The sequence below is a fragment of the Peromyscus maniculatus genome, chromosome 11 (genome assembly GCF_049852395.1).
Source record: "Peromyscus maniculatus bairdii isolate BWxNUB_F1_BW_parent chromosome 11, HU_Pman_BW_mat_3.1, whole genome shotgun sequence".
Lineage (NCBI taxonomy): Eukaryota > Metazoa > Chordata > Mammalia > Rodentia > Cricetidae > Peromyscus > Peromyscus maniculatus.
In genome coordinates this window covers 58,948,982-58,965,376 of record NC_134862.1, presented here as the reverse complement: position 1 = coordinate 58,965,376, position 16,395 = coordinate 58,948,982, and the positions used below count along the sequence as shown (strand labels likewise).

Here is a 16,395-nt window from a genome sequence, read left to right as displayed (position 1 = left end):
AGGTGGCACTATGTTGTGAAACCTCATGTCACTGCCTAGGGAATATAATCCCTGTCCTTCTGGCCACCAGATGCTGCAGCTTTAATTATAGCGTCTTCTCCCTTTGTTACATCACCCTCTGCAGAGAGACAGAAGTGACACTATACTTCAGGCTGGCCTTAGAGTTTTTACTCACTTTTTCTGAGAATCCTGTGTCGCTCTGACATGACTAAATGGGCCTTGGTCAGACACTACGGCATTAATCACCCGTTGAAAGCCAATGGTTGCGTGGCACCAGCAAGTGTGTGTTGGGAAGTCTATCTAAATTCTCCTCCTCTCATGAGTATTCTGGAGGGTTCTAATTATAGGGCATGGGAGAAAAAGGGGAAAAAACAAGACAAAAAACCCCCAACCATGAGCTTCATATCTCTTACTGCAGACTTGCCAGATAGTCTTTACTCAGGAAGACTGGTTGTTTAGCCTCATTGGAAGGGATGAGGGGAAGCCTTCTGTTTTGTGAACACTCATTGTAATGGTTGTGCAACTTAGTTGTAGTGAGATTTCCAGGCCTGAGCTAATGGTGGGGGTAAAGGCAATTTCTGAGGGTTTAAAATGGAGAGTTGGGCAGAGATGTCTTCATACCACAGAAACCTAAAGTATCTGCTGGGGTTACTGTCAGTGACAGGAGGGGGAATGTGGGTGAGTGAAAGCTGCTTCCCAAGGAGAACTGAAAATGGAATCACTGACAGTAACTACACATGGTTTTGTCCTGAGGAGAAGTGATCATATACTAACCCAGTTCCCTTGGGGCTGCTTTGTTATTTCCCGGAATGACAATTGTACATATAAATGAGGTCTATTGACAGTTCTTTTTTGAGATAGGGTCTTACTATGTAGCCCCGACTGACCTTGAACTCCTAGATCCACCTTCCTTTGCCTCCCGAGTCCTAAGATTAAGGGCACGCATCACTACAGCCCCTATAACATGCACTGGATTTTAAAATCAACTAGACATAATTAAAATGAGAAATCCCTAAAGTGTTATGCAGAGTCCTGTGTGCCTTTGACTAAGTTTCCCCTATTGTATATAGCCAAAGCACATTATCAAAGCCAGGACACTGATATCAGTGCAGCATTATAAGTATACTATAATACTAAAGTATATGGAATTTATTCAGATTTTTACAGTCCTTAGTATTATATAGTCTGAAAGCCATTCATTTTTGACTGGAGGTCAAATCCATGTACATAACTTTGCTGTTTTGTTTTTTGAGAGAGTTTCTTGCAATGTGGTTGCCCTTTACTTATTTCATTCACACATGTGTTTATTTTTAGATTTTTATTAGCATATACAATGATATGTTTCACAGCTACATTTTCAAACATGTTTATAATGTGTTCTGATTGCATTCACTCCTCATTACCTTCTGTTGTTCTTTCTTGCTTCTTCTGATCCCATTCTTTTTTGCTGACTAGTGTGAGTACTCCCTTGTACTTTCATGTTTTATTGTTTTAGGCTTCTTCTAGGAACCAATGGATTTTATTAGCATTACTTATAGGAGCATGGGTGAAGAGTTATTTACAGAAGGATGGACAATTGACCAGTGCCTACACCACTCAAGAAAATGTCTCTTTCCTTTAGTACCCACTAGGTGACTGTGGGTTCTCAGAGAGGAGCTGGGCCTCATGAACCCTGTCCTACTCCATGACAAGATATTGCCTGTCCCTATTTTGTGCATGTCCTGTTTAGGTGATTACAGATGTTAAGAGTTCAAGAGGATGATGACTATGTCATGCCCAAAAGACAGCCTTCCATACACTCTACCCCTTTTTCTGGCTCTTGCATTTTTTCTATCCTCTGTTCTACAATGCTCTCTGAGCCTTTGGGAAAGGTGACATGGATGGCTGAGCATTCAATGATGCCTTATACTTAGCACTTTGACCAATGGTGAATCTGTATAGTAACCTCTACTCATTGAAAAAGGAAGCTGCTTGATCAAAGCTGACACCAGCACATAAACATAAACATAAATATTGGTAAGGCAATTTGACAAACCATCATGTCAATTTCTTAAACCAAACCAACCATGGTGTCATCCCCAGCAAGACCTGTGACCTCACCAGCCACTGGCTTTTGATAATGTTTACAGTACCAGACATGAATTCTTTCCTATGGAGCAGACCTCAAATCCAATTAGGAAGTAATTGGTTGCCCCATAGGATTCATGCCACTATTGCACAATTTTCCTTACAGGTGGATAATACAGCATGCAGTGTTCATAACCGAGTGAGACTGTTGATGACAATTCTTCCTCACCAGCCCAAGACCCTGCATGACACCTTTTAAAGCTATGAAAACTAACTAGCTGTGAGGAAGAAGCTTCCAGCCTGGTTTCAGCTTGAGTTTTCTTAGTCTTGTATCCAACTATGTGGTGCCTTAAGCAATAGGGTCTTATGGTTTGGTTCTGGTGGGCAAAAGCAGATACAACAGCTCTCAGGGTTCTTTCTGACCCAGCTGACTTTGCACCTGTAAGTCTACTGACTCATCCTACCACGTGCTGGGATTACAGATCTGTGGCGCCTTATCTAGTCTCACATTTATTGTTAATAGAGATAGGATTGGATTTTCATCTGCCTTTGTGGTTTCTATCTATCTACATCTCATTTCATATTTACTTATTTCTATTCTTCTGCTCCCTGCACTCTGTAGCTATTTTCTGGTGATTCTTTTTTTTTTTGGGGGGGGGGGAGGGCTGGAAACCCATTTAAATTGTTTTGTTAATATTTCAATGATATTTGAGTGAGTTTGTTAGTTGTTCTAGGAATTAAGCTATATGTATTAATTTATTACAGTCTTCTTCATATAATTAATAACAACCTGTAGTCTTTGCTTATAGTTGCAATTCTTCTTCACTTATTTGTGCTATTGCTTTCCAGTATGTCATATCTTCATGTGTTATAAATCCAGTGCTATGTAATATGTTTCTATAAACCTCATGCCTTTTATAAAATGTAGAGATAAAACTAAACATTATGCTTATAGACTATTTGGTATGAATCTACATTTTACCGAAGCTGGTATTCTTTATTTATTCCTATGGATTTAGACGATCTAGTGTTTTTCCCCTGCTCCAGTATAGCTACATTTATCATTTCTCTCTCTGTGATGCAATTTTCATGTATACAAAAGAAATCTACACACACGCAAACACACATAGCCTCTTTAAATTAGCTCAATGTAATTTTTATCATTTTATGGCATAAAGATAAAGAGAAGAAAGTATATTTATTTATTTTTTAAAAGTTTTAACTTTATTGGTGTTTTCTGTTTCTTTGTGTGGATTTGAGTTATTGTCTACTGTCAATTCTTTTCAACCTGAAGAACTTTCTTTGCCATTTCCTGTCTTCCCAGCTTTCTTCCCTCTCTCCTTTCCTCCCTCCCTCCTTGTTCTGACACCAAGGCCTCATGCATGTTAGTGTCCTCATACTAAAGCTGTAGTTCCTGTCCTTTAACATCTCACAGTTATTTTTAAGTAGGCATGCTCAGTAATGGGTTTCATCATGGCATCTTCATTTATGAGTCGGTATACTTTGGTCCCATGTTTCCCCTCCCCACTATGTCCTCCCAGCTGGTTCTCTTTTCTCCATCAGCAAATGCTCCCTTTTGCTTTCCTCTTATATGTATTCCATCACCCTCTTTGTTTCTCATCTCCCTTAGGGTCTTTTCCTTCCCTTTTCCTGATAAATGTTCTAGTTTCTTGACACTAAACACACCTAGGAACACAGACACACGGACGCACTTTCAGAAATACAAACAAATACACACACACACACACACACACACATACACACACACATGTTGTTTTAGGTTTAGGTTCTGTATCTTTTACTAATTTATTTTTTTTTTATTTTTTTTATTTTTTATTTTAGCTCTACAAATCCTTCCTGTGTTTATTGCTGTGGTAATATCTGTATTTGTTCTTATTTCTAAAAGAGAGTTTGGTGGCTACAGTATGCTCAGTGTGTGGTTTGATTCTTTCAGTAATTTGAATATGTGGTCCCACTGCCCTCAGGATGCTGCTGTGGGTGCTGATGAGAATCCGCCTGTTGATCTTCCATTATCTCATGCATGAGCAGCTGTTATTTTCTTGCTCTTAAATTTATTCTTTATATTTTTTGGATTTCAACAGTTTGGCTATGTGTCTAGGCATCAGTCTTCTTTGTATTTATCCCATTTGGAGGAAGTGAGCTTTATTGATATACTTTTAAATCAAAACCAAGGAAATTTCAGCCAATATTTATTGCCATTTTTTTTCTTCTCTTTCTCTTTGGAAAGTTTTATGATAGGATCCACACTGGTTTTGTGTCCTTTTTCATTATTTGTTTATTTGTTTTTAAAGTCTTGTAATTTTTATTATGTTTATTTGTTTAGTGTATTTATGCCTGTGTTTTCCAAGGAGCTTGTGCAGAGGATGTCAGAGGACAGTGAGCAGGAGTGGCTTCCTCCTTCCACCATGTGGAGCCTACAGGTTGAACTCAGGTCCTCAAACTTGGTGGCAGTCACCATTACCAGATGAGCCCTCTCCCTGGCCCTCTTATGATTAATTTTGAAAATAATTCTAGATTGCACATCAAGGTGTAAATTGTATGTTATGGTGTCTTGATTCTGATATTTCCTATGGGAAAGTTAATGCTACTGTTGATTTGCTTTAGACCTCTCAACTTATTCACAGATGTACTCTATCGTGCTCTGCCTCAAGCATGTTTACTCAGGTTACCCCACCCCCATTCTTGCTTTTACTTTCTGTGTTGTTTTCCCAGGGTTCTTTCTGGGTTAGCAAGGCTTAGTTGTCAGCCTTGACAACGGTTTACTTAAGCATCTTCAATGAGGATGTTTCTGCTATATCTGACTTGCATGTGACTTGAAGAATGCTTTTTAAGTTCAGGGAGTTTGTAAGTCCCTGCCTGCTTTTCCTTCTCGTAAGGAAAAGGCATATACTTTTGGTTGTGAGTCTAGCCTTTAACGGCCAAGCCATCCCTCCAGCCCCTGCTTTTCCTTCTCTACCTAGGACTCTCACATGGTATAGCCTTGCTCACACTCTTTCAGCACACCAGGAATCATCTGGACCTTACCACGGTCTCTCTCAGCCAACCTCTCTCCCTCTGTTGTGTTGAGGGTTGTAGCTGGAGCCTCACACATGGCTCTGTTTGTTATTTTTAATTTTCTGGATGATCTACTGTCTTGTCCCAGATAGTGTGGATCCCATGTTAGTATGAGACTTATCTGGTATTTGTTTCTGTGATCTTTGGTTTCTCCGACAACTTCTGGGCTGTGGAATTTTCCATGTTCTGTCCAGCCCCGACCAGCAAGGCAGCAGAGCTGTGCATTCTCAAGGCTGCCCTGCTTTCCTAGTTAGAACTTCATGCTGAGGAACTGGGGTGGGTAGGAGCAACACCTTCCGAAAATGTCATAGACCTCCATTGTTCCTGGTTCTTGGTATATTGGAAAAATGCTGTTCATTTGTCCTAAGTTTTTTCATTAGTTTCAGGGTTGTTAAGTGATTGCTTGTGACATTTCTGTCTTGTCAATGTTTCTACAGCAAGAACTTTTCAAATTATTTTCTCTGCTGTTCTAGAAGTTGGTCTGGCTCGATACTCAACCCTCAAAGTGGAAGCTTTGACCAAGACCCTAAAGTATTCTTGTTGAGATAAAAACACTAAAAGTGAATAATCGGTGTACTCTATATATTGCACTTTTTTTTTTGGTTTGTTTGTTTGGTTGATTGGTTGATTTTGTTGTTGTTGTTTTTTTTTTTTATTTTGAGACAGGGTCTTATGTAGCACAAACTGACTTCATACTCATGTAGCTGAAGATGGCCTTGGACCAGTGATCTCCTGCTTTTGTCTCTCTAGTACTGGGATACAGATGTGCATCACCAGTTTATTTGGCTCTGGGGATTGGACTCTGGATGTGATGTGACTATTTGATTCCCCACCTTGACCGGCCCTCAATGATGGGCTGGAACCTATGATTGTAAGCTGAATAAAGCCTGGCCCCCTCTAAGTTTCTTTGTGTAAGGGTACTTTACCACAGTAAAAGAAATAAAAATATTTACCACAGCAAAAGAAATATTAGATCAGGGAGGAGTGAAGAAGGCAGTGAGCACACTTTTTCATCCTGCAATAGGCTCTGGTTTCTCCTGTAAATGGACCTGGCATCTAAATCTATGAGTTCATTTTTGTTTATTGCAAAAGTTAACAGAAATCTCCTGAGGCAGCCTGAAGTTTCATTGGGCAGGAAAAAGTTTGGACCTGGATGGAATTAAAGGAGAAAAGAAAAAAGGAAGTTGTTCTAGGACTAAGGGATTAATGCCATGAGTCATGTTTGCCTAATATCTAGTTATCTTGTAGTTCTTAACCTAGTAGTTTGAGAGAGGAGGGGCCAAAGGGAGACAGGGGATGATTTAGTAATATTAGTTGGAGCTAAGCATGTTGTATACATGTATGAACTTACCAAAGACTAATAGAAAAATGTAAGGAGTATTAGTTGTGTAATTAACCTGTTAACTATCTTGAACACATTTCCTGCCTTTGACATGAGTACCAGGAAAGTCTCTGTCCACGTCTGGCTGGAGGATGTGGTTTTGGCTGATATTTGGATGGTGAACACGGTAGTTAAGAATGGAGTTACTGGATATGAAAAGAGGAAATAAAATTGCTGACACCAGGCTTTTGACCCCCAGCAACAGATTTCCTCAAAATGAGTAGCCATCTCACTCCGTGTGGAATTTTACTTGTTCCTCTTTTTATTTTTTAAAGTAGAGACTCATTTATAGTATTGTTTGCCGTTTAAATATAGTTAAGCATGAACAAGAGGAACACTGAAAACTGTTATTGTGAGAACTTCCTTTATGGATGCACTTGGCCTTGTTCCTAGTTCTGTCCATCACATATCTAGCCATTAAACACATCTTTATCTTCAACCTGCTGTGTTGTAGGCACCATGCTTGCACACAGAAGAGCTGCACAGACAAGGTACACACGGTCACTGACTTTATACGTCTGTCTTTAGTTCCTGGAGTGAAGCAGACATGTTGGAAAGGAAATGAAAGGCTTGACAAATACAAACAAAATCCAACATGCTCTGAAGGTCGCAGAAAGTTTCCCCATGGCAGTGACCTTGAAGCCGAGCTCTGAAGCTTGGGTCTAGTTTAGCTGGTGCACAAGTGCTGTAAAACAGAGGCCTTCAGGATGTGGCCCTGCTTGCTTTCTAACCTCACCATCAACCGCGTTTGCTTTGGTTTTTGCTTACCAGATACAGGACTCCTCTCACTTCCTCTACATGCCTGTTGCGAACATTATATTCTAAGCCTACTTCTTTGCCCTCTGTGGCCAGCCCCTTTCCAGAGCCTAGCTTTGGGAGACTCTTGCTCCTCTTGTATCACTTATTTTCTGATTGCTCTGCAGAATAGAAGTCCCTACAGAGATGACTTGCTAGCTCAATTGTCGTTTTGCCCCTAGGACTTTGGAATATGATTGATAGACAGTAGCTGAATGTTGTATTTGAATAGTTGTTAAATAAGTGGTTGAATGAAAGAGGTAGGTTAGAGCTTCGCATCCAAGAGAGCAGCCTACATTTGAAGAAAGTAAAGAAAACCTATATAGTTAGGAATAGAAAAGAGGATAGAGATGGCATAGAATGAGGAAGTAGATGAAAACTTAATCTTGAAGTCTTTTAGATCGGTCTAACTGTGTTGAGTCATGAAATCAATTTGGTGGCCTGCTCTTAGCACTTAATCAAGTGAGGCAATACAAATAGTGTGCTTTGTTCTTAGTGAAAGTATCACGTTAACCCTGCTTCCATGTACATTTTTATATATCCATGTACACATGTATGTTATAGTATGGCAGAAAAAGGGTTTCCTGTTTTAGCTTGCAGTAAGTAAGTATGAAAGACTCATTTGCTGGTCAAATCAGAATGTAGAGATTGTGGCAGTAGCAAAGAATGTAGTGTTGCATGCCTTTCCAACAAAAGACGCCAATCCTAGGAAGTGACACTGATTTCAGTAACAGAAACAGTAGGTGTCACACAGAACTACATTCTTTGCTACCTCTACAATATCTAGGTTTCCTGGGAGGCATGAGCTCTGTCTTGTTCACTGCGTCCTAGTGCCTAGCAGAAGCTTGTACCAATGATACAGCTATTGCATGAATGAACAGATGTCCACAGAGAAATGTTCATATTTTTCTAAGGCTTCAGTTTATGAATGGAAGTCACTATAGAAGTCCGCTGGCTACACACATGCTAGGCAAACATTCTATTACTGAACTTCTTCACAGCCCACCTAAAGTTTTTAACATGAACAATTTTGGTGGGAATACCAGTCATAACCCTCTTTGCTTTCATAGATTCCAATATGGATCCTGTCCACTATAACAACAAAAACCCCAGTGAGACAAAAAGTACCCCAAACAAAACAAAACAAAACAAAAAGCACATAAAAGCACCGAGTCTTTCTTATGTTAGCCAAGTATTCCTGGGCATGTTGCCTGCCCTGGAGTGTAGCTGTCATTCTATTGGAGAAAATGAATTTCCCTTTCCCAGAAGGTATCAATCGCACATAGCTTCCTGGTTAGGCATAGAACTCTGTATCTACTTCTCCTTCTCAGTGCTGGGATTTTGTCTTGTTTGTACCTGTGCAGATGTTGTGTATGTTGTCACAGTCTCTGTGAGTTCATAAGTGTATTAGCCTTGTTGTATCTGGAAGACACTGTTTCCTTAGTCATCCACCACCGTTGGCCCCTACAATTGTTCCCCCTTCTCTTCCACATAGATCCCCGAGCCTTGCATATTTGATGAAGACATCCCATTGAGGGCTGAGTGCCCCAAAGTCTCTCGCTCTCTGGACATTGTCCAGTTGTGGTTCCTTGTGCTAATTACCATCTATTATAAGAAGAAGCTTCTCTTATGAGGGTTTAGTGATGCACTCATCTATGGGTATAGTAATGTGTCATTAGGAGTCATTTTATTGCTATGTTCATTTAGCAGAATAATAGTATGAAGTTTGGGCCCATGACTTATTTAGTATCAGGTTCTTTTCCACTTTTACAGTGTCAGGTATGGGCTCTATCTTAGAGATGGGTCTCAAATCCAATTAAAATCAGTAGTTGGTTACTTCTATAACATTTGTGTCACTGTTGGACCAGTATATCTTGCAGGAAGGTCACTGTTTGAGGTTGCAGGGTTTATTGTTGGGTTTTTTTTTAACTCTTTTTCGTGGGCTCCTACCACTCAGCTCCCAAATAAATCACACATGGAGTCTTATACTTAATTATAATTATGATTGCCTGGCCTTGGCTTAGTTTCAAGGCAGCTTTCCTTAATTTAACTTATCCCATCTTCCTTTTGCCTCTGGGCTTTTCCCATTCTCTAACTTCTGTTAATCTTACTCTTACTCTGTGGCTTGCTGTGTAGCTGGGTAGTTGACCCCTGGAGTCCTCCTCCTTCTCTGGCTCCTAGATCTTAGATCTCCCCTAAGTTTTCTACTTCTATGTATTCTCTCTGCCTGCCAGACCCGCCTATCCTTTCTCCTGCCTTGCTATTGGCCAGTTCTTTATTAGACCAACAGGTGTTTTACACAGGCACAGTAACACAGCTTCACAGAGTTAAACAAATGCAACATAAACAAAAGTAACACACTTTAAAATAATATTCTACTACAGTTTATAGCTGAGTGATGAGTTCTTTTCTCCCCTGGTAATGTACACAGTGCTTTCCAGTACCATGAATGCTCCTCAGTAGGTGTGAAGCCTCTCATTAGGAACTAGTTCAATTTCTCCATATTTCACAATGTGTTGTACATAAGGAGATGTTCCTCTTCTTTATGTAAACATACTTTGAACTCGCAGAAATATCAGTGCAGAAATATCAGTTGTAATGGCAAGTCAACTATGTTGATCATGTTTTATTTTATTTTATTTGTTTGGGTCTTACTTTAAATTTTAATTATGTGTGCATACCTTTGTTTGAATGGAAGTATGTGCACATTTAAGTACCGGTGCTTGAAAAGTCCAGAAGACAGCGTTGGATCTCCTTGAGCCGTATTTACAGGTGGTTATGAGACACACTCTGTGCTGCTGGGAACTGCAAGAGCAGAGGACCAGAGACCTTGTAACTACTAAACCATCTTACCAGTCCCTGTTGGCTTTTATTTACTTTTACTTTTTTTTTTTTAATTTGGCTAAGTTGCCCAGACTGTCCTGAAATTCACTGTGTGGCACAGGTTAACCTTGAATTGCAGATTGTACTGCCTCAGCATTTTGGGTGCTATTATTACAAATGTATATTACTATACCTGGGTGTTACTATTGGCCACTTTAAATAAGGTAAAATAGCAATAGCTTACAAAGTCCTGGTAATTGTAAATGCTAAACAGGATTCTATCAATTAATGAATTTGTAACACAAGAAATGCACAGCTATAACATAAATACAAGAGTCACAAATTATCCCAGAGTGTATAATTTTGCCTGTGTCTTTTAGTGCTGTAATTTGTTCAATTTAAAATGCTGTGTCAAGAATACTTAGAGGCAAGGCAGAGGCAGAGCATAGCACAACAAAGAAATAATCCTGATGGTATGTTTGCAATATATAGCTTATTAAGAAAATTTATAAGAGGAAAACAGAGAAACATGAATCAACATTGACTAGCAGAGTGAGAGAGAGGTGCAGTTTACATGCAGTTTATCCCCTTTAATGCTTAGGTCAGCTGTTAGTACCACTGTCTTAGTTTCCTTTATTATTGGTATGATAAAGACTGTGGGCAAAAGCAACCAGAAGAGAAAACAGTTTCTTTGACTTCCAAGTCCATGTTACACCTCATCAGCTAGGGACGCCTGGGCAGGAATTCAAGGCAGGAACCCAGAGGAAGGAGCTGAGGCAGAAGCCTAACATTCTGACATTAGCTGTCTTAGTTAGGATTTCTATTGCTGTGAAGGGGCACCATGACTGGCAACTCTTAAAAAGGGCAACATTTAATTGGGGCTGGATTACAGTTCAGAGGTACAATACATCATCATCAAGGCAAGACATGACAGCATGCAGGCAGACATGGTGCTGGAAAATGAGCTGAGGTGCCTACATCTAGATCAGCAGGCTACAGGAAGTGGTCTGAGACACTGGGTGTAGCTTAAGCAAAGGAAACCTCAAAGTCTAACCCCACAGTGACACACTTTCTCCAACAAGGCTATACCTACTCCAACAAAACCACACCTCCTAATAGTACCATTCTGTGGTGGTATTCTAATTGTACTGAAATGTGATTTTGATTGTATGTTAATAAATAAAGTTGCCCAGGGGTCAGAGCTATTAGAGCCATAGACAGAGTGTGGTGGTGGTGGTGGTGGTGGTGGTGGTGGTGGTGGTGGTGGTGGTGGTGGTGGTGGTGGCACACGCCTTTAATCCCATAGATCTCTGTGTGTTCAGGGATACAGCCAGCATTGGAGACATATGCCTTTAAGACCTGGGGGGCTGTACATACAGACAGTGACGAGGCAGTCACGTGTTTGGGTTTACAACCAATGAGAAGGCAGAACAAAATACTATGAAAAGATGGACAGACAGGATATAGCTCTGTTTTTTTCGGAAAGCTAGGAGCTCGCAGGAGGAAGGGTGAGATTTTAGCTCTGGGTTCTGACCTCTCGGCTTTCTCTTTTACATTGGTTCTGTGTTTCTTATTTAATAAGCTGGTTGGTTACATCTACACCATTCCCTTTGGGGTCCATTTTCTTTCAAACCCACCACATTAGCAATTACATTTATCTTCTTTTTAAAAATTTAAATACAGGGTTTCATATAGCCCAGGATGACTCCAAACTCCATATAGCAGATGACCTGGCATTCTTGATTTTACCATATCTACCTCCCAAGTGTTGGGATTATAGGCATGTTCTACTATGCCTGGCCTTTGGAAACTAAATGATTTTTGGTAGAGCCAAATACTCAAACTGTAACACAGAGGTGCTTGATGATAGGATCATTTATGATCAAAATTTTCTTTTTGTGGGGAGAGAAAGTTGAGACAAAATCTCATGAAGCCTAGATTGGACTTGAATGCCTGATGCTCTTGCCTCTACCTCTGAGTGCTAGAAATGTGTGTTCTGCCATGCCTAGCAAACTTTTAAGTTTAAAGTAGGGCAATGTAAAACAAAATGAACACACACACAAAATCCCACAACAATTTTATATTGGGTTATTGAAAGAAAATCAGAACGATAGCTTGGCTTCACTTTGACTGAAATGATTTAAAACACCATATCCATCTTCAGCCTGATAGACAGGTATGATTAGCAGGGCTAGTGATATGGTTTGATAGGTTAATGTCCTTGACTCCAAGCCTGGCAACATGAATTAGGTCCCTGGAACCCACATAGAAGAATGATTCCTATGAGTCACCCCCTGATCTCCACATGCATGCAATGTACATTTACACACACACACACACACACACACACACACACACACACATACACACAGGTACAGTCTGTCACATGCACAAAAAATAAATGTAAAAACTGCATGACTAAAAAAATAAATATAGTTATGTTTAAGTTGGGCATGGTGCTACACTGTTTTAATCCCAGCCCTAGGGAGGTGGAGATAGAAGAACCAAGAATTCAAGGTCATGCCCAACTATATATTGAGTTCAGATCTTATGAGCCCCTTTCCATCCATGATGAAATATTAATGAGCTTGGTATTGGCAAGCAGCCACTGCTGCTATGAGTTTCTAAGTTTAAGAGCTCTGTCATGTTCAGGACAGTGTTTCACATATTGTTTCCCAACCTTCACTCATATTCTTTCTGTTACCTTTTCCACAATGTTCCCTGAGCCTTAGCATCAAGGGATGATATAGATGACCCATTTAGGGCTAAGAATTTAACAGTCAGCTATTCTTAACTCTTTGACCAATTAAGAATGCTGCCCTATACAAAAAGAAGCTTGTCAGCCAAAGCTTGAGATCAGCACTAATATGTAGTTTTATTTAGAAGTTGGTTTTATATGCCTATTTAGCAAAACAGCAGGAGTAGGCACCCTCCTAGGACCTATGACTTCCCCCACCATGGAGTTTTGGCCAGCTTGACAGTACCAGGTCTAAATTCCCTCCTGTGGAGGAGCCTTTGAACCAATCAGAAGAAAGCAGTTGAGTACCCTTATAACAATCATGCCGCTATTAAACCAAGGAACACATCTTGCTTGCAGGGTGTCACAGCAGTGTAAGAGCGTTGATGATTGTTTTCCTTAGCAGACTGCATATCTCCTTCATTGAATAATTTTATCTTAATTTAATATGAATGAATTATGGAAAAAATACAGAGAGTACTTTTTTCTATTAAAATATTTTTTATGGTGTCACATGCTTTTAATCCCAGCACTTGGGAGGTGGATCTTTGAGTTCGAGACCAGCCTGACCTACAGAGCAAATTTCAGGACAGCTAGGGCTACATAGAGAAACCATACTTCAAATAAAATAAAATAAAATAAAATAAAATAAAATAAAATAAAATAAAATAAAATATTTTCACTTAACTGTTTTCATGTAAACTGGGGGCTTAGAAGTGAAAAAAAATTCAAATTCCATTACCAAAGTTCATGTTCAGCATGAATGCATTTTTAAAATTGCAAGTCAATACCTAAAGTAAAAAAGCGATTACTATCTTATTGTGAATCTATGTAATTCTGGCCAACTGAAAAAGTAAAGAACATGTAATATTTACTTATATATGACATGATATTTTTGAAAGAGCTCTATTCTTTTCAGTTATGCATAAATGTGTGTGAGTGTGTGTTTGTGATAGTGAGTGTAGACAGCCATGAAGGTCAGAAGAGGGCATCATATGTCTTGTAGTCGGAGCTACTGGTAGTTGTGAAATGCCGCATGTGGGTCCTGGGAAGTGGACTCACGTCCTCTGCAAGAGCACTACAGTGCTGTTAAGTGCTCAGTCATTTTTCCAGTCCCCCCAAAATAATTTTAATTTTCTGAAATTCAATAGATGGCTCATCATATACTTAACAAACAGAAACAAACCAAAACAGTAGCAACAATAAAACTTTTGAAAAAAAATTTAACAAATAAATATGTAAGTTAAACAGTAGTATCAAAATATGCTTAGCATTCACCTACAAGATGTGCACGTATTTTTAGTCACATATATAGAGAGCTCAGTCCCCCTGATCTACTCTAGTATACTTTCATTTCCAATTATATCTAGTCACCATGATTTAAATCTTGGGACTGAGTCCAGAATGAAACTTAACAATGATGATTATTTGTTTTACAGGCTTTAAAGAAGCTAGAGTACCAGAGAAGACCTAGGAGGTGTGCGAATCTCTGCAGCTGGGGCCAAAATGTCATTCATAGATCCTTATCAGCACATTATAGTAAGTGGTGTATTCTTTCCGGGAGGGAAGCTGATGTGTTCCGTGTGTGTGTGTGTGTGTGTGTGTGTGTGTGTGTGTGTGTGTGTGTGTGTATGTGCGCGCGTGCGCGCGCACATGTGTTTGTGTTCTGTATGTGTCTGTGCACAATATGTGTTTATATTGCTGGTGTTACTAGTAAATCTGAAACTTTAAACTATTCTTTGAATTCATGTTATATGCATGAACATAATGTTCTACACTTGGCTATGGTGCATTATAAAACAAAATCATGTCTTTTGGTTGCTGTAAATCTTCAGAAAAAAATAGATTTAGGAAAAAAGATAACCAAAATGTCTGTAACAACACCAAAATTCATGAAACAACAACAACAAAAAGTATTAGCATTTCACATTTATCAAAGAGCATAATTGCATGTGACTTTGTAGACAAAGGACAAATGAATTTCTGAGTTTAGGACTGTATATGAGAATGCATCTCCAAGGCAAACAATTCTATAAACTTTCACTTAGCTAGAAATGCTAAACAAATTCTTCTATGGCTGGCTAATCTTTAGTGAAGAGTTGACTAATTCAAATTTTATTCATTGTGATTTTCTGTATTTCACTGAAAACGTAAGTCTCTCTTTTGATTAAAAACAAACTAAATCAAAATAACAACAAAAAAAAACAAAACAAATAAGCAAACAAAAACAAAGGAGCGATTTTCTAGCTGAATTCAGCACATGGAATTCAGTTAGGTTTCAATGGACTGGAGACAGACTTTGTGAGTATTGATGAATAACCTATAGCCTATTTTTACTTATGGAAGTACTGTTTCCTTGTTCAGTCTTCCCTAGTTAGCCTTTCTTTCCCTGCCTGGATTAGAAATTGATGAATTATAGCTCTTGTAATGGCTTCTTCCTTTTTCTTCCCCCAGTACTGCATTTGTCCCTTCCTTCACAGTAACACTCAACAGTGTTTATGTCTTGTGCTAAACTCAACGGAACTCTGCCTGTTTCCCTCCCCAGCTCTGCTGGCCATTCTCTCCTTAAAATTCTCCTGAGATTTCTTTCTTTTTCATTTGTTTTCTTTCCTTTGGTTACTTCTTAATTTTCTTTTATAATTTTCTCTTCTTCTCCCTCTTCCCACCCTTTCCTCTCATTTTCCCTCCTCCTAGAGATACATTGCTAAGCTAAGCTTAATACAGCTTTACATATGTATCCCACCCAGGAAACATCATCCAAATAAAAATATCCATTATTAGTAAACCCAAAGATTGGTTTATGACTCTTATACTCCATAAATCTCTTCAAAGAAACTAGTATATCTAATGTCATAGGTATATTTTGCTTCCCCTGCTACATTTCTCTAAATATCTGGATTCAATATTATATTTTAGAAATTCATTCATGTTGTTGTGACTAGAATTCTACATGTATATATTGTCATGTATTATTTTATTAATTGAATAGATTGCAAACTATGCATTCTACTGATAACCACCATATGCATTTTGTATGGCAGTAGGGATTTGCTGTAATTTAGACAGTTATAGGTGTGGCACTTGATTTATTTATTTATTTTTTTAATTTGTATTGGTCTATTAGTCTGTGTTTGTCCCATTACTAAACTACTCTAGTTGCAAAGATTTGAAATTCATATCTATGGTCTCATAAAGCTCTTTATTTCTTCTCCAAGATGAAAGATGATTATTATTTTTACTCTTGAATAGTCACATAAATTTTGGAATCAGTTTGTCAAGTCAAGTGAACATGGGCATACACACACACACACACACACACACACACACACACACACACACACTTCCCTTCACTCCTGTAATGACTTTACAGATCAATATTAATTAAGATAGAGCTGATATGACAATACTGAGGTTATTAATCTATTAACAACCAACAAACCTCACTGAAAACAAAATTTATTCAGATCATTTTTAAAGTATTCAGTAATGTGTTGTAGTTTTCTGTAAGAATCATATA

The 16,395-nt window shown here is 38.8% G+C and overlaps 1 protein-coding gene across 1 annotated transcript in view; it reads left to right on the top strand.

The window, feature by feature from the left end:
* Pla2g4a (phospholipase A2 group IVA) overlaps window positions 1-16,395 on the top strand; it is a 140,126-nt gene that overhangs the window by 14,749 nt on the left and 108,982 nt on the right. The window contains exon 2 of the mRNA XM_006979955.3: window positions 14,318-14,417. Within this exon, the coding sequence (XP_006980017.1) occupies window positions 14,385-14,417 (33 nt within the window). The 5' untranslated portion in view covers window positions 14,318-14,384. The remainder of the gene's footprint in view (window positions 1-14,317; window positions 14,418-16,395) is intronic.